This window comes from Protobothrops mucrosquamatus, unplaced genomic scaffold (assembly GCF_001527695.2).
Source record: "Protobothrops mucrosquamatus isolate PMUCROS unplaced genomic scaffold, P.Mucros_1.0 scaffold301, whole genome shotgun sequence".
NCBI lineage: Eukaryota > Metazoa > Chordata > Lepidosauria > Squamata > Viperidae > Protobothrops > Protobothrops mucrosquamatus.
The window spans coordinates 958,788-978,267 of record NW_015386644.1 but is presented as its reverse complement, the minus strand read 5'-3'; the positions used below and the strand labels follow the sequence as shown (position 1 = coordinate 978,267).

The 19,480-nt window shown below is 37.8% G+C and overlaps 1 protein-coding gene across 2 annotated transcripts; it reads right to left on the bottom strand.

Moving 5' to 3' along the window:
• Positions 1-248: 248 nt before the first annotated feature.
• HNRNPA3 (heterogeneous nuclear ribonucleoprotein A3) lies at positions 249-15,961 on the bottom strand. 2 transcript variants are annotated; one of them, XM_015814971.1, is made up of 12 exons: positions 15,900-15,961; positions 12,309-12,408; positions 7,137-7,259; positions 6,858-7,004; positions 6,523-6,733; positions 4,874-4,963; positions 4,693-4,785; positions 4,520-4,597; positions 3,725-3,865; positions 1,780-1,905; positions 1,625-1,693; positions 249-1,537 (listed from the first exon to the last, which is right to left on the bottom strand). In XM_015814971.1, exons 2-11 carry the CDS (start codon positions 12,369-12,371, stop codon positions 1,641-1,643), a joined length of 1,125 nt encoding a protein of 374 aa, XP_015670457.1. In that variant the 5' UTR covers positions 12,372-12,408; positions 15,900-15,961; the 3' UTR covers positions 249-1,537; positions 1,625-1,640. The 2 variants fall into 2 exon arrangements, with proteins under 2 accessions (XP_015670457.1, XP_015670458.1); XM_015814972.1 differs by lacking the exon at positions 12,309-12,408.
• Between the last annotated feature and the right edge of the window lie 3,519 nt (positions 15,962-19,480).

Here is a 19,480-nt window from a genome sequence, read left to right as displayed (position 1 = left end):
CAATTCCTACACTGGAATTAAGTTTATCTTAAACTCATTGACCTACAGAAGTAAGAGGTGAAAAATGTCTGAATTTCTTCTACTCACTGTGCCCTACTCTTCTGGATGTGTACTGACAGAAAGGACTGCTCTGGCAATAGTTCAAAAAGAAGTCTGATCAGATTAAGAAGGATAGCAAATTATTAGGGAACATGGCTGTAAATAAATCTAGGTAAGTGAAGGAGTAAACAACTCAGTCATGATTGTGACTTTAATAATTTTTATCAAATCATTCCAATGCACAGTATTTGTTTAATTGTAGCCATAGGAGCCTCATTAGCAACAACAGGTTCTACCAAATTAGCTCCTATTTCTTTCCCTTTACCTTCAAGACCCATTATCAGGGCATTAGAAAGTGTGTGAAACATCTTGATGCATTCATGCTCAGAAGAGTTATATTATTCCAACGAACTCAGATTGTTTCTGTGTTGCAAATTAGCATCAGATAGAAAGGGGCATACAGAATTATACACAGTAGAACTTAGGCACCTTTATAGATGAATCTATATTTTGGGGGCAGATATATATATACATATGAAACTGTAGAACTGTAAGCTAAGTAACAGACCCACGCTATTAGATTCAAAGTTTTAATTCAATTATGTGTGCATTTAATCTGTTTGCAATTTGAGGGAAACTGAGTCTCAATAATTATAAAAGGCAGAAACCTGTTCTGCCAATGTTTCTTGTAGCTCCTTTATATATTAGCAAAGTGGGAGGCAAACTGAATAAACTTTAAAGGATCTCTTCAATGCTTATTTACTTAGAAGGTTTAAACTAAAAACAAATGCTATAAATTATGATATGCACAGCCCAGAAATATCTGGAATTCTCATTTGAAAGTAAAGCTTTTATCATTCACAAGCATTGGTTTAAATGACTCAGTCCTAATTATGCAGCTAAACAAGCTTTAATGCAAACATCTTTCCTCTCCCTATGCATGTGCAACTCGTGTCATTTGGTTACATATGCAGAAAAAACTTAAAGGTATTTAAAACGGTTCAGCATTTCTATTGGTTTAAATTAATACAGATTATAATGCACTGATTTTTTTTCCTAGCAAGAATATACCCTAAAACTACATTTCTTTGTTTAAAGAGGTTTTGGTAAGAAAAAACTGAACTACACAAGTATTGAAAAAAATTAAAAGTTCCTTAATTATTTTTAATTCCTGGTACCACTACCACAAATTTACAGGGCAATATACCTGATTTTATGAAGAAAAGACAAAGCTACAACAACAAATTAAAAAAAGTCAGGAATGTACATCTAAACACTACATTGCATTAAATCAATAGCTGCACTCTTTGCAAACTGTGGCTATTAACAGTCCTTAAGAAGGGTTTCCTGTTTAAGCTGCAGTAACTTTTCTGACTATGGTTCATCGCTCCTTCTGTGGCAGATTTTACAGTTCCTCTAATTCATTTGGGACGACTGTCTCAAAGTAACCTGCAGCTTTCCTGACAACTCCTCGCTTTCTCCTGCTAAGAACTGTAGCCTGTTGAATACAGGATAAAAAAAAAAAGATTACTCTCAAAGAAATGTTGTAAGCTTAATTAAAAACATTTATTTGTAGCATACATACCATTATCCACTAGTTTTTAGAATCTTCGTCCACCATAGCCGCCACTTCCTCCACTTGACCCATAGCCACCTACAAATGGAATATAATAACTGTTTATATTCAAGCTTTTGTTGAAAGATGCTAGCTAGCTGCATATATTTTAACATTGCATTTACCACCATAGGGACTGCCTGAACTTCTGCCACTGAAACTGCTACTTCCTTTCATGGGCCCATAACTTGAAGTCTGCTGTCCACTGTAGTTGCCAAAATCACTGTAGCTTCCACTGCCACCATAGTTGCCTAAAATAGAAATTTAATTTTACGTTCGTCAAGTCTGTTATATAATTTGAAATTACAAATTAGATTAAATAAGTGAAGCACTATTGCATACAATTTAATATGCAACATATGCATTTTAGTGATTTACTGAAGGCAAATCTATGAAATTTCAATGTATAATGTGAGGTATATCATAGAAACATATGCAGGTTTTAACTACAAAAATAGAAGTCACGGAGTCATTGTTTCTCTTCTTTTCCCCACTAGTAAGAAACAAACATTTGGTTCCAGCTAGTAACTTTGGTATGATAACCTGTGAGAAACTAGCCTTAGGAACACTGGGAGGAAGAAATGTCATGGGTGTCTTTCTGCTTCACTTTAAGTATACCAAAGTATGTTTTTTCAATAAGGAAAAAAACAATCTGTAAGCAAGTGACATACCAGCCTCTCCATAAACCAGCTGGCAGATAGTTGGCTTTCTGATGACTTGATATATCGTAGAAACTCCCAAATTTTCTCAGTTCAAAGTGTCCCTAAGTGTCCCATAATTTTTTCATGATGCCCTGTAGTTCCCAAACTGTGCCCTGCAGCGAACTTGTGTAAGAGTGTTATGGGATATTTTAAACTTTTGAGAGAAACACAAAAATACTCAACACGTTTCTAACTAATCACATCATGGTCAATTCTGTCAGAATTCTAAAGCATCCAGAAGTTATGCGTCTATGGATCTCTCAGCCTATTGAATTATCTAAGAGAAAGACTAGTTTCACTTCACTTCCAATAATATCACTGTGAAGTGGGAAAGTTCTCTTGGTTCACTAATATATGACAATGGATGCTAACATTCTTTGTTGGGAAGAGTTTTCTTTAAATATATAGTCATCTTTCTTCTAGCTAAAGGAAATTCAAACTATTTCCAAGTTTTAGTTCTCATTCTGATGGATATATTTGACAATCTCATTTGTCTATCATTTTTTAAATCAATAGACTCAGTTTGCTCTTTCGAGAAGTATACGCCAAACTATGGTCCAGCACTCAACCCAAATATTTAATATATGGTGCATTGGTTAGAATGCAGTACTACAGGCAAACTCTGTTCACAGACTGAAGTTCAAGCCTGAAGGGGTTCAAGGTTGACTCAACCTTCCATCCTTCTGAGGTCGGTAAAATGAGAATTGTTTGTTGGAAGCAATATGCTGACACTGTAAACCGCCCAGAGTGCTCTAGAGCACTATGAGGTGGTATAGAAGTTTAAGTGCTATTGTTATATAAATAGTACTAGGGAAAATTTCACAAAGAATGTGACATTTACCTAGTGTTAGTCCTACATGTAGACCAGACTAAGAAACCAATGCCATGAAAGTCAGTACTATTTTTATTATAAAGCTATAGCAAGAAAATTTTGCATGTCTAAATGTGCTGCTTCCTCCGCCTTCATTTTATCTGAGCTAGGGAGGGGCTTCTGTGAGATAATTTTTGGCCCTGGTGCTTATCTGACTACTGCCTAATAGTGGCTCTTCCTTCTGTCCTTTAAGGCCAATCTCTACGCCCTTTATATCTCCCTTAAAAAAAAATTACAGAATGCTACAGAAAAATTAACAGAACAGACTACTTATACAGTAAAACAGATACAGGTTAAAAAAATCAATGCCATATCCCTAGCAGCTAGCACTGGAACTCTTGAAAGTTAAGCTACCAATCTAACATAGATGATATTAAGCATTGAAACATGCCCCTGAATCCTTCCAAAAATTTTCAAATGTGATTTCACAACACTGGAAGTGTACTTTGATTTATATTTATAAATATTTATAATTCTAATGCAATTTAGGCTTCTCACCTCCACCAAAGCTTCCTCCTTCACTATAACCATCATAGCCTCCACTTCCTCCGCCATATCCACCACCTGGATTTCCATAGCTTGGGCTACCAGCATAACCACCTCGGCCACCATATCCAGGGCTACCACCATAGTTTCCACCTTGAATTAAATGTAACAAACATTTGTTATCAATAAGGTAGTGGAACTTGGGAAATAAAATCAATCAACTTTCTGCAACGCCTCTTTATTTCAGATGTTTTGGCTTGCAGAATGCATCATTCCTGATTATTAACCATGTATCCCTTTGGCTGATCAGAATTGTTTTTCAAAAACAAATGAAGTACCTAGTTTGAAGAACAGAAGCAATATTCCATAGGAAGACATTAGGTCATATTTTAGCACATGCTTTGAAAGCAATGACACTGTGCTCCATTGAAATTAATGGGTTAAGCTACTAATGACTGACTTAAAGTATCTAATTATTTCGTATAGATTTTCTGTATACCTTAACATTTCCTATGTCAAGATATTCCCTAAGTCACTAAAAACTGTGTCCTATTATGATACTTTTGTTTTCTTTAACGATAAATATAACTTCTTACCCCTTTTCATACCAGGACAGGAGTAGTTGCAATGGGGAATTATAAAGAAAAAATGTTATCCCTTAAAAACCTTTCCCAATATGGTCCCTTGCTAGGTCCACTTCTGGACTGAAATCATTTTGACACCAGTGTAACTAGGTATGGCTGTCAAGCTATTGAAAGTTATACATCTCACGTATTATGCAAGTGGTATTTGCACTCCCATGCTTACCATCACCAAAACCATTATATCCATCGCCACTGCCAAAGCTTCCTCTACTGCTGCCAGTGCCCCCACCACTGTAGCTTCCTAAAGCAGAACAAAAATATTATGTTATGAACAAATTAACAACAAATAGTGCAAAATAGTATCTTGGAAGGACACTGGGAAGAACTAACATGTACCTCTACTACCAAAACTTCCACCTCTGTTGTAACTTCCACCACTGCCTCCGAAATTCCCACGACCCATGAAGTTGCTTGAACTACTCCCACGACCTTAAATAAAAACAACACAGTAAATGTCTAATAGTGTTTGTAGATAGCATAATGGCTGTATTTTGGACTCCTACTGAGTAAGACTCACTTCGTTGTGCGGTTGCAGTCTGCATTTCTTGCTTGGAGAGAGCTTTCTTCACTTCACAGTTATGTCCATTTATAGTGTGGTATTTCTGAACTAAAATAAATTTTGAAATAAATAATACTATGAAAATATGCATTCTGCTCAGTAATGATTTATGCAAAATATTGTAAAATATACCAAAACAGTCAAAACAAACAGGAACATAAAATAAAGAACCTATACTGACTCTCCTACCCATTATGTAATTAAAAGTATGATGAAACCTCTTCATTTTCAAGGTCATCCACAACCACTTGCAAAGTAATTTATCCAGACTTTTATCTCTAACTTTAAAGTGAGTCAAAATTCTTTTGATCTCTATTCTGGCTTGGTTTACTTTTCAACCCTGGGTAAAAAAAAAGCAGAATTCTGGTTTCCAATCAGCTTGCCTCCTCCTCTTTTTCTTCCTAGAATATGTGGACCCAGAGAATTTTTTAAAAAAGTAAAAGAGCTCTTAGAGTCAAATGATTGAAGTAGCAAGCAAGCAAAACAGGACAATGAGGAACCAGAGGCTGGTGCTTTCCAATCAGCCCAACTCAGTTGAATGAGTGTAGAGTACAAATAAAATTCTGCTTGTACAAGTAGGAAGCTATTAGATTGGGAAATCTTGTTGCAACAGAGCTAAGAGTTCTTGGATTTAGGGAATATCTGGTTTGTCAAACAGTTTTTCCTTCAGTTTCTTTTGTACTTTCCTCAGTAATGACCCAATTATATTAAATCAGGGGTCTTCAAACTTGGCCCTTTTATGACTTGTGGACTTCAACTCCCAGAATTCCTCAGCCAGGCACGCTGGCTGAGGAATTCTGGGAGTTGAACTCCACAAGTCATAAAAGGGCCATGCTTGAAGACCCCTGTATTAAATTATAGTGAACAGGTTATGACCCTTCTGGTCCATCAATATTTATTTATTTATTGTTACTTTTAAACTTTACCCTTTTATCTCCTTCCTTTTTTTTTTCATTTTACTTTGTATTTTATTGTTATTTAATATAATAAAAGAAATTTAAAAAAATTGAAAGTGTAATTAGAGCTTTGACTTGAATCCAACCTGCCTTTGTGTAATTTAACAATCACTTGAGCTGGAATCTCTCAAATTCATTTCCCTGCTTATTTCTCCTGCTGTAAGTACAGCATATATCTTTCCTTTGGAATGAGGGTTTTTCTTTTTCTTTTTTTGAAATTTTGACAGTCTGCTAAAGTTAGGCTGTTCAATTTAGCTTGGGAAATTCATCCAGCTACTAAAGTGGCTAGTGGATTTCTGTGCACCAATAACAGCAAACAAGCGAACTGAGAATGCTGTACTTTATGAGAAATGTTGACTATCATACTGCCTCCCAGGCAGGCATTTAAACATAGTGGAAAAATCCATGAAAGTTCTAGGTAATAGAAATGATGGAGTCAAACATTTGCTTGTGAATAAACAACTATCAGATATTTGAAATTGTAGCAACTAAATTAAAAACACAAGAGAAAAAAAGTCAAGAATTGAATTTGGGGCTACAAAGTAAAATCTTTTAAAACACTGAACTATGTTATACTATTCCTACGATGAAAGTTCTAGATCAATATTTATTGAACAGAAGTTATTACCACGAAGACAAAATACTACATACCAACAATTTTGTCTACTGTATCATGATCATCAAATGTCACAAAGGCGAAACCTCTTTTCTTTCCACTTTGCCTGTCTTCCATTACTTCAATGGTTTCAATTTTGCCATATTTTTCAAAATAATCTCTTAAATTATATTCTTCTGTGTCTTCTTTAATTCCACCAACAAATATTTTCTTCACTGTTAAATGAGCACCAGGTTTCACAGAATCCTATGAAATTTTAAGTTAAATTTAGTGTTTCAAACTTTTAAATTAGTTCAATATTTGAAAAACACATTTAGAAGTAAACAAGCATTTGTATAATCAAGATGTAACATTTTTAACAATTACTTACTTCTCTAGAAACGGCTCTTTTTGGCTCTACCACACGACCGTCAACTTTATGTGGTCGAGCTGACATTGCGGCATCTACTTCTTCCACACAAGAATAGGTCACAAAACCAAAGCCCCGAGAGCGTTTTGTCTGTGGGTCTCTCATCACCTTCAAGAAATATATAATACAGAGAATGCTGGTTGAAACATTTTTTTTGTTTAAATCTAATGCTCTAATCCTATTGACTAGAGTAGAAGTTTTTCCCAAATGCACAGACATACAAATGTTATAATTTCTCACCACACAATCTGTGAGTGCGCCCCATTTTTCGAAGTGCTCTCTTAGGCTATCATCTGTTGTTTCAAAGCTCAAGCCACCAATAAACAGCTTTCTCAATTGTTCTGGTTCTTTAGGATCATGACCCTGAAAGAAGAAAAGTTTCAATATTTGCACTAGATTCATACCGCTACTCAGAAATTCACTTAAATCTGTTTCCCTGTAGTTTGCAATTATTAAATAACCTATTGCTTCTATAGCTATATGCTTTTAGTATGATACAAACGTACTTACGCACTTTCTTTCTAACATGTGGTCATGCAGCTATAATAATCTGAGGCTACAATTCTATTCATAACTGCTCTAAGTTTTGTCCAACTGAAATCTATGACTTATGAAAAGTAGAAAAGAAATCACAAGTACAGTAAAACTGCCAATATCCCTGTTTATAAAAAACTGTATTTCCATACAAAGGGCTATTGATGTTAGAATTTCATTACATTCTATCGAGATATGATTAAAGGACCATACTTAGAAAAATTTGTTGATCTTTTAAAAAAAAAAAATTAGCATGATTCCAGTTTCCCCCCCCCCCCCCAAAAAAAGTTCGTACTATTTTGTTCAAAATATTCTAACAAAGTTAAAAGCTATTAGATTCTAGTCATACTAGTCCAGGGATCTCAAATTTGTAGCCTGTGGAGTTTTTCTGGAAGGCCCATGATGGCTCACACATCAGCTGCTGTTTCAGCTTTTATTCTTGTACCGATGTATGCATTGTCCCAGATTTTTGTGTCCTAGGCATCCTTCCCCAGTAAAAGCATCGAGCCTCCCTCACAGCATCAAGTAGCTGGTGCCATCGCAAAGAAACCAGTGTTGAACAAAGTGGTATTGTGGGGAAAAGCAAAGATGGCTTTGCATAAGCCATGCTATGGAGGAGGTGGTATCTGCCTAGAGACTATGCAAGGGAGGAAAAAGTGGGAAAAGAATGCCAGCCATGCCTTCACTTCTCTCCCGCAGCACCCACTTGTGGGCTTTCTGCTTCTGAGCCCTCTTCCCAAGTCACTTAGTAATCTACCTGCTGATGACATGAAGAACCAAAGCTGGAATAGCCAGACAGGCTGATAGGACAGAAAGCAAGATGAAAGGGAAACACAGGAAAAATATTTCCAAAGAAAATTACACAATTGCTATATGAGTTTGAGCTTCCAGACAACCGATGTGCAGAGTGAAATATTTGTGTTCCACATGCTTTGCTTGGTTTAGAATCGAGTGATTGATGCCAACTTTGGATGTAATGCCCTGGACTGAAAAAAACTTAGATCAGAAATGGAGAATCTATGACATGCATATCAAAGGTAACATGTCAGATTGTTCTGGGTGACAAACTAGTGTTCACCAACAATTCTCGAAAGCATAACCTATTCTCACATGATTTTCAGAGACTGTAGAGGACATGCCTCCAGAGCCTCTGAAAATCATGCAAAAAACAGGGCATGCTTTCACACGGTTTTTGGAGGCAGTGGAAGAGCATTCTATGAAGATGCTTCACAAATGAAGGTGTCATGCAACCCGGAGCAGCCTTGGATAGGCCACAAGGGCCTGTCAACAGAAAAAGAGCACCGCCTGAAAGTAAATGATGCATGGCAATTCCTAGACAGTGCTGGGCTATGGGGCAATCACACAATTCTTCAAGGCTTGTGCTTCTTAGGGAATGGGGCAAGGCAGGTTTTTTGAGTGGCAGCAGAGGTGCAAGGACTGAAGATGAGACCTGGGCATCTACTTCAGGCCTAGTCTCGGTACTGCGAGTGCTGTTGTTAATGGCAGCCTAGATAACAAAGAGATACAGAATTGTTTCTTTTGCTCGTGGTGGAGACCATGTCAGCATAGTCAAATTATACATTTTCTAAATTTTTGATATGCCAAGCCCAAAAGGTTCACCATCACTGACTTAGATCTTCCGTATTAGTTAAGATGGAGGGATAGATGACAACTGGCCAACCACAGAGGGAATTTTTTAAAAAAATATATCCCAGCCTATAGAAACTGCACATCCTTTTATTTGATGGCAACCCGCCAGTGCCAAGCTGCCAAAAAGGATGGGGACCACACTTCTTTAAACACTAGGTTGAGTGTTTAAAGAATCTGGCTTTTCTTTTCTAGATATCACTAGAAAGCAGTAAAGAGAAATTATTCTCTCTCTATGTGCTGTTCAATAGTTTCCTAGTCCAGTCTCTCAATTTGAAAATCTTGTTTCCTCTATCCCAGGGGTCCCCAACATCCGGTCTCTGGACTGGTACCAGGCCGCGGCATGCCAGCAATGGGTCCGCACGAACAAGCAAAGCCCCATCTGTGGGATGCAGGCAGCATATAAAACCATGCACTCTCCGGTCCATGAAAAAAACCTCTCTCCACGGAACCGGTCCCTGGTGCCCAAAAGGTTGGGGGACTTCTGCTCTATCCAGAACTTCCGGATCTGCTCCAAATTCTAGACTAATACAATTCAGAGCAGGTGAACAGTTATGGATCCTTCTCTCTGAAAACAGTCTCATGTGGGCAGAATGAAACAACAGACCTTGAAGAGAATGTGTGCAGAGTTTAATACATTTTCTTTCCAAACGTATCACTAGTTACAATTTGATAAATCCAGGAAATGGAGTGATTAAAATAATTTTCATATTAACATTGTCACTTCCCTGTTTAGCAACTCTTCATTTGAAACAATTCACCAAGAGGAACATAAATTTGCTATTGTTAAGTTTAATTTGCATTCATTAGAAATTTTACATTTTTTTGAATTAATCAGATTAATTGGTGATTCTCAGAACAGATCACAAGTTTTTCCTGCTTCAGTAACAACACATTTTAAAAGACTAAAGTCATTACCTCAAATTCCAAGATTGCAAAGGAAGGAGGAAGTTATTTAACTGACAGTCTTTTTGTCAGTGAATCAAACAGGGTGTGTCTAATAAAGGCATACATAATAGGGGGAAAAAAAACTGCATTTGAGTTGTAAAACTATTTGATTTTATCGCAACAGCTGACTTCAAGGGAGTTTTAATTAGTATCTGAATAATGGAAACTAAACATCGAATTGTGATTAGCCTTAATAACCTAGCTAAAATGTTTATTCTGATCTCCTATGACAGTGGTGGCGAACCTATGGCACGGGTGCCAGAGGCGGCACTCAGAGCCCTCTCGGTGGGCACATGCACCGTTGCCCCAGTCCTAGGCCTTCAGCTGGGTTTTATAAAACCTTTTCGCTTTAGGCCTCCGCCGCCGTGTGCAAAAAAAAAAAAAAGTTCAATCAATCAGTCAATTTCAACTTCTTGCGGGAAAAAAAAAGATCTTGCAAAGTTGGAATTGATTGATTGAACTTTTTAGTCCCACCCAGTCTGCCGTTACCACCGCAGCCACGCCCACCCAATGGCCACACCCACCCAATGGACCACGCCCACCCGACACCCGACGATGCATAAGTGGGTTTTGGGTTGCAGTTTGGGCACTCGGTCTCTAAAAGGTTCGCCATCACTGTCCTATGATGTTTTCAATTTAATCAATGGCCATACTGACAAAACAGCTAGCCTACATTTCCCCTTTGGACAGTTGCATTTATAATGAGTGGAACACTGCTTGTATACTTTAATCTTTCCCTGACACAAGAATAAGAACATATCACCTGTTGTAAAGCAGTAAAAAGTCTCCATTCTAAACCCTTTCCTTACCAAATTGCTAGCCCAACAATCTCTTTCTTAGAGATGGAAAAGGCCATGGACCACTAGGTCTTTTTTCTGCAGTCAGTTTTCTATGTTTCTATAATCCCTATTCAATTCAATACTACAGGGGAAATAAAGGCTCCACTAAATAAACTAAAAGTAAGTCTGGACTGTTACAATTTTTTCAAGAACTACCACTGTATCTGTTCTAATTCTCCCTAATCCCTTAAGATACATTTATGCAGGATATACAAGCCATCTGTCTGTGGACAGTAGCAACTCCTTGCAGTTCCTTATAAACATGTTATATGTTAGAAATCATATTGAATATAAGAAGGAATCTTCAATTATAGGAGTTTAAAGTTCCATTATTTAAAGCATATATTGATTACTTCTAATATTTTGAATGTTATTTGCTTAAACACTGTTAATAATTACAATTTCTATAGTTAATTTTCAACAGATGGCAATAGTTCTCAAAAACAGCTTAATTGCTGAACATATGTAAATATTACATAACCCAAAGATTCAGCTATTTATTCAAGTGAAGTTAATCAATCAATTCATAGCTGCATTTGACTTAAGTTTTGAATGATGCAAAAAAAAAAAAAAAGCCTCTGGGTCTAGATTCAGTTTACCATAGGAAACAATATTCTTTTTAAAAGAATGTAAAATTTTAATTCTCAGTATTCTAGTTTTTATGGAACAATACTGATGCAACAGCAGCAATACATGCAGTCCTTGATACATGACCACAATTGAGCCCAAAATGTGTTGCTAAGTGAAACATTTGTTAAGTGAGTTTTCCCCATTTTACGACCTTTCTTGCCACATTTGTTAAGTGAATTATTGCAGTTGTTAAGTAACAGGGTTGTTAAGTGAATCTAGCTTCTCAATTGACTTTGCTTGTCAGAAGGTTGCAAAAGGCGATCACATGACCCCAGAATACTGCAACCGTCATAAATGAGTCCATTTGCCAAGCATCTGAATTTTGATCACATGACCATGGGGATGCTGCAACAATCGTTAAGTGTGAAAATGGCCATAAGTCACTTTTTTCAGTGCCACTGTAACTTTGCCCTATTGTAAGTCGAGAACTACCTGTAGTTATCTCCTCAAAGCAACTTGGATTTTAGTCAACTAGACATGCCCATCCAAGCAGACAGAAACACCAGTAATTGCCTGTTTCTGGACTTTAATAATTTAACTACAATTTTAAGATTTATTTAGATATTAGTTTTCAAATTATTTCCTTTACAGTAATATATTAATTTATAGAATTTTGCATATAATACTGCACTTACTGTAAACATTTATATTGGGAAAAGGAAAAGGAAAGAATAATGTATTTTCAAAAGTGAAGCAGAACAGAGTAGTGCAATGTGAAATCTGAGCCACATAAAGACTGATCAAAGCAGCAGCAAGCAAAAACTGACTCCAGTTAACTCAAGTAAAAAAAACTAAAATCATAAAAATATTCCACCTGTGAGGATCTTCTTCCCCTTCTCTTGTAATCTTCAGCCTCTCTCTCCTCTTTACACGCCATTTTGGGAGTGTGTTCTGACTCAGTTGCTCCTTTTAACCTAGGTAACAAGTAGTAGGAGTTCCTGTGAGTTTTCTCCTTACTCTCATACAAAATAAAGGGGCCCTAATTTTCAATGGACAACATATTGGAGCCACTTTAGCTTAAATAATGTTACTGTATGAGAGAATAAGTAAAAAAGAGTGGGCTTCTATTATCAACTGATGAAATATATTTTTAAAATAAAAATACAAGGAGTATCTCTTGAAAAAACAAGCATGTTCATCATCGTATGCTATAGGGATAGCAAAATGAACTGCTAGCCAATTAAACTGTATTAAACTGTATTCAAAACTATGCAATAAGAATAGATTAAAATTGTTTCTAAATAGATACTATATTTATTTGCATTCATCATAAGGACTAAAGAAGCAAATCCCACCAGGGGAGAGAGAATGAAGAGCATCTCCGTTTTACTCAGTTTATAAACACCCTATTCCCTGGATATTACTCTTGACTGTGCTATTCTAGATCTGGGAGGGGTTACTAATACAGTACTCTAAGGCTTTTGCTATAGCAATGCTTTGAAAGCTATCTTGTGCATTTGGAAAAGAAGCTTTTCACTATTTTCCTTAAGAACATCTTAAGTCAAGCTTGCACATGTAACTACTCAATAACTTGTTCACATATGTATTAATTAAAATGCACCATTTAAATGCAGTTGTAACTGGGCACTAGTATTTCACTGGCCAAAATTATTAAGTGGTTAACAAATTATTTAGCATGTTTCACATTTAAAAACAGCACTTCCACTGCACCAAGTTATTAGGTACTGCCTTCAGAGGGGTGAACCTAACTGTTGGATAAGAATATCTCAAAAAGGCTTCACTCTATGTGAAGTGATGGAGATAGCAATAGCACTTAGACTTATATAGTGCTTTACAGCCCTCTTTAAGTGGTTTACAGAGGCAGCATATTACCCCTGACAATCTGGGTTCTCATTTTACCGACTTCAGAAGGATGGAAGGCTGAGTCAACCTTGAGCTGGTGAGACCTAAACTGCTGGCAGTGGGCAATCAGCAGAATTAGCCTGAAATACCACATTCTAACACTGCAACCATAGAGATAAGGTCAGGTTGGCAAATCCTCTTTGTTAGTCTCTATTTTTTGGAACTCCTTGCCTTCAGAGGTTTGAGCATCTTTTTCTGGTATTTCATAGAGCTGTCTTACTCCCATATCATTCTTTTAACCAGGTCTGAATGTTTCTGGTTCATCAGAGATATTTCTATTATCTTTTTTTTTAAATGTTGCATTGGGAAGGGTTATAAAAACTGTACAAAAAACATATTACCCAAAGACTATAGATTTGAGTGAGCTGAATCTAAAATTGATAAAATTGCATTCAGCTAAAATAATTGCTCGCAATAGTCCCGAAGTAACTGAATTACAAGTAGAATTGAGGCTGGTATAGATTATCACACAAAAACAACCTTTCCAATTAAAAGTACTCTTGGATTTCAACATACTTTTGCATACTTTCTCTGAACTCTTTTCTTGCTAAGATTCTGATATGCATACAAAACTTTTCTTGAAATAAAAAGATTAAAATGGGATATAACTTGGACAGTTCTTTGAATCCATTTTGCCTTCACATTATATCTGCCCATTTAAAAATGTGTAAATAAAAATTTAAAACTGTGGGCTTTTCTACTAATGCATATAGGAAACTCTGCCTTCTACAAGGCCAGAAAAAAAAATCAAACAAGAAATACAAGAAAGGCCTTTTCTGTTTTTTCTTTCAAAACTATAGGTGACACAGAAGCATCAGTTGCTGACACAGGTTCCCAAATCATAATTTGGAAAAGCAAAGATAGAGAATGCAAGCCTGGAAACAACACACAATAGCAAGCCCCAGCAGAGTCCCACACAGCTGATTTCAGCAAGAAACAAGCAGCTAGATTAGAACCTTACATCACTGATCTTCAGTGTTAAAAATATAACACTAAAGTCATATTCTGACCCTGAATTTCTGTTGAACAAGACTGTTCACTAGTTGAATCCTTTGACAATTAAAACAATTTCTACATTTTATGCCCCAAATTATGATTATTTTCAGAATGAAGTGTTTTAGGTTCAACCATGGTATACTTCAGCCTACTTGGAACTCAACTGAGTGACACATTTTTCAAATAAATTGGTAACATATAATCAGAGCTGTCTGTTCTTCTGCAATTTAGATGTGCATAGGTTAATGATTTCCTAAAATTGAATAGTTTGGCAAATTCATGTGACAAGAGGCAAAAAAAAACTTTTAAAATGGTAGTTTTGAGGATAAATTAAATAATTCAGAATTAAAAGGTCTAGAAAGTTAATCTATTCTACACTGTGTAATCTTATTATATACACACACAGTTTACTGACTTTTAGGTCACACCTGGATTCAAAAAGAGCAGGATTTAATTACAGCGCGCTAATCCTGTGATACTTATTACAAAGTGTGGAGAGCACTCAAAGACATAACAAGGATCAGGTAGTATGAACATTCACTTTTATGTAATTACAAAACAGAACTTAGGTTTGGATACTAGTCACTTAAGAATCTAAAGATTGAAAATGTTCATTAAACCTGAGATAGAAGATTACGGTGGTTATCTGAACCAGCAAAATTCATACTCATAGCTTCAAGAAGAAAAAAAAACTGATTCCAAACAGAAACATTGTGATCCAGGCACCACTTTTAAGAACGACCAGAAGTCCAATGGCTTTCATATATCGAAACCATTCAAATCCTACCAGAGGACGGCTTAAACAGAAAAGTAACCTTAGCACCTATGCTATTATTTTTGCGGTGAGCTGGCGACGTACACAAAATATCACTCCACGTGGGATAGGGGGGATAGGGGGGGAAAAGAGGCGTCCCAGACAGAAATCTTAACTGTGCAATATTTAGCATTTTTTCAACGACCAGGTTCACAGAAGCAGCGTTCAACATTTCATATTTAGGGATCCCACTCAAAAGGGTTTGTTCATGGATTGTAACATAGTTGTTAAAAGGGGAACGTTTTCCCAAGGGTTTAAACCAAATCCTACACAGTGACGAGTCGGCGGCGGGATCTGCGTGTGCGTGGTCTCTTACTGCGCGCGCTTGTAGCCTCCGTTAGCCCCAATCATCCCGCCAAGGAAACTAGGCCGAGTGCCTCAGATTTAGAGCTAACGGGCCACGCTGACGATTCCCTCCCCTCCCCCCCCCCGCTCTACTACGGCCGCTCTCGCTGGAGCTCAGCCTGTTTGCCCCGCGCGGGGTCACAATGGCGGCCGAAACAGCCGCCTTTCCCGCTCCAAGCCTTACTCCTCCCCCTCCCCCTCGTTGCGCCATTTCGGAGACGTGGTGTGGCTAAGCTGGGGAAGGGAAAGAACCGAGCCAGCTCGAGAACCGAGCTCGAGGCCCCCGGCTCGTTGCTTCGTCTGCCGTGCCCTAGCCATCTCCGGGGGTCCGCTGCTTGCGAAGCCCGTCGCCCGCCGCTCTTCCCGCGCGACGCCGAGCATCGTTACCTCCATTTTGTGACTGGGTTTTGCCTCCTTCAGCCTCAATATGGAGTCGAGAGGAAGAGGGTGGGAGGAGCGGGTCAGAGGAAACTAGGGCACGTGAGAGGAAGGAAGGAAGGCGGGCTCGACGGCAAAGCAAACCGGGGAAGAGGAGGGGCTGTTTCAAATTTCTATTTTTGATACGAACTACTGTATTTCACAAGGTGGGCCGGCGGGAGGATGAGGTGGTCGGGTCATTAATTACCTGAGAAGGAAGAGGAGGGGGGGGGGGGTTTGCCACGAATGAGTGCAACGGTAGAAGCTGGGAGAATTCCACACACGCGCTTGGTGCGCGCGGCTGTCAGTCACCTTGTTGCTCCTCCCTTAGACCATCGAGGCGAAGTGGATAGAAAGAACGGACCGCTTGGAAGGAGCGTTTTTATGGGGGGAGGTTGTGTGTGTGCGTGTGCGTGTGCGCGCTTGCCCGCTTCCTCTTGCTCAGCTGGTGCTCGGTCTCAGACCGAAGCAAACTGGGTTTGAGAAGGCGAGAACGGCGTAGTCGTGTTTCTCCTTTAAGCGGCTTTAAGAGAAAGCGTATATCATATCTGCATTATATAGCTTTTCCCGGGTATATTGGAGTACAAACCTCACGTGATCTCACCCGCCCTCGTGGGTTCTCGGAGCACTGTAGCAGTGCAAGGCAGCGCCGGGTTGTAAAAGGACAGCAAGGAAGGGAGGGGACTAAGCGGTTGGAAACCCGGCTGCTTTGTCTTAAGAGCAGCGTGGTTGTTCACTTGGGTTCTTTCTGGGCCGTGCTTTCGCCGTCCTAGAAAGAAGATACCGGGCGAAAGACAAGCACCCTTTCTGAAGGGATCTGCTCGATCACCAATCTCCATCTTGGGCTCCGCCGCATGGAGCCGAGTTGCCTTTTGCCTTTGCAGGGTGAAAGGCGCTTTGATGGCGCTTGTTGCTTTTTTTTCACACACACGAGAAGCGGTTAACCGTGCAAACTGGTCGACCTCGCTGGCCGAATTCGAAATAAATGATAGATACCCATCCTATGTTTTCTCCTGGCTTCCCCCATCTTTCCACAAAAGAGACCCCCTCAAGAGGAAATGGAGTCTCGCTCACCCTCTTTAACTGAAAACTCAGAGGCAACTTCGATTGGAATTTCATAGATCAGATAAATAAATGTTTCTGCAAGCAGCACTCTTCGGCTGACTCTTTCGCTGTTGCTGGGCTGCCCGAGAAAGGGTGCCATTCTCGGCTGCGCCTCCTTAAAGCCGAGGTGAAGGAGGCAACGTTGTTGTCCCCAGCGGAAAGAAAAGCAATCCTTCTCCCCACCCTCCCTAGAAGAGCAAAATCTCTCGGGAACAACGGCTAAAGGCCTTACCAGAAATCTTTTCTTCAGAGGCGTAGGGCGGTTGATTGGGCTGCTCAGTTTGTTATTATGCACAGTTGCGTATGCTCAGTGAAATTCAAACAGAAACGTTTTATCTTGTTCGGTTGAAAAAACGCTCCGGAAGAGAGATGATCATTTGGGTTAGGATTATAGTTTTGGTTTTCCTGATCTTCACTTGAAGTATTTATATTCATGCTCACCAAATCTTATCAACAAATTGTACGTTCTTACAAATTTACAACACGATAAGTAAACACTTTCACATTTTAGTTGAAAAAGAACCATTCTCAATAGGGTTGCCAGGTCTGCTTCCAAAAAATAGCGGACAAGCGGGGTGGGGGGTGTTAAGTAGTAAAAAAAGTAGACTGTACGGCTTTAGATTACGTACCATTTCATCATAAAGCTTTTGAATAAAAAAAAATGTCCACTATTTTGTGAAAAAAAAATAGTGAACATAATGTGAAAAAAGTGGACTGTCCACTCAAATAGTGGACACCTGGCAACCCTAATTCTCAACCATTTCATATCCTGACCTCCGCTTTTAATTAATGGTTTGTATTACTATTAGATTTCTCCTAAAGATTTCTGGGAAGTAAAGAGGCAGATAATATATGCACAAATGATTTGCTGAGACATTAAATACACGCACTTAACTGTACACAAGTATATAATAGGATTTATAGAAAACAATGCTCAAGATAATGTTAACAGTGAGAACATGTTCTGAGTTGCAGTTTAATAACAGTTAAACCTACTTCAAGCATGGGAAAAAAGTTCTCTTTGAGACCGACCTGACTTCTGGTGATTTCATGGACATAATTTGGAATCAATACACAGGTGGTTTGTCATCACCTTGTTTCAAAATTATTTTTGACTTCCTGACCTAGTTGAACCTTTAGCCCAAGTATTTCTTGTTGATTTCCTATTCAAATACCAAATTTGGCCTTGCTAAGCTTTTCAGGATCAGCTAAGATTGTCTTATGTGCTTTCATTTAGTTGGGCAATCTGAGAACAAGCAAGATTTTTTAAAATCAAATTAATTACATGGTGAAAAATGAAGGTAATATATCTTTGCTTCACATTCATCCATATAATGTACCTATTTGTTTTATCCAGAAATCTCAGACTGGAAAAGTTTATTCTTGAAAATAAGGTTTATTAAAATGTGTGCTAGAAAATTAAAGCAGTATGATCTCCTGTGTTTATGTCTTTCTAAATTTTTCTTAAATGTATAACATCAAATTACTAATCTCAGGAATAAAACCTATGTGGAAATGTTTCCTAGTGATGCCAAGATGGCCAACTGCTCAGGAGTTATTTTGCACAGCCTTCTCTTTCAGTTATAAAGAATCAATTTTTAATAATCCGTCTCTAGGACATGAAAAATATTTTTGATTAAATCTTAAGACAAAAATTCTAGAAAAGTCCAACTTCTCTAAAACTGTTATTTGACATTTTAATGCTGCCTTAAAAGAATGTAGTCAAAGAGCAGGTTTTAGTTTTTCAGAAATAGATTATCTTGCTTATTTTTCAGAAATAGGTGATCTTATTTGTAACTCCATGTGTGGTAACAATCCAGATTTTTAGTATTTCTTTACCAAAATTGTTTTTTTTAATATCATACTACATATTTTATTAGATAATCCAGGATAAACATTTAAATTTGTCAATTATATACTTACAAATATCTGCTGTGTGCTTAGAACTATGGTGATTAGGTTTCTGTTTTTGTATCTTGGGTTTTATATCTCTGCAGTTCATTTACTAGAAGATGGATTCTATCCCGTGCAATAATTACTGCTGCATGGATAATGTATCTGTCTTTGTATATTCTTTCTCAAGGATGACATCCCTATGAAAATGTATTGCAGGAGGCTTTAATAATGTATACAGAATTACTGTATACAGAGCAACCTCTAATTTTACTTATCAGAGGGAGTACTTAAAATGGAAGGGAGATTGTTCATATTTTATTTAAGGTTAACAAATTTCATTTGTTGTATTTTAGCTTATGTTAGTGACTGCTGGTTTCACTTAAGTATGTCCCTTTGTAATCCCTTTAATTTCCATGAAGAGGTTTACAGTGGGAAAATAGATGATATCATACTTACAAATAAGATGTAAACTTTTGATAATACCCGATTTTAAACATCAATATTTAGGAGATATATATGTATCCTTTCTGACTGTCTCCACTGATGAGCAG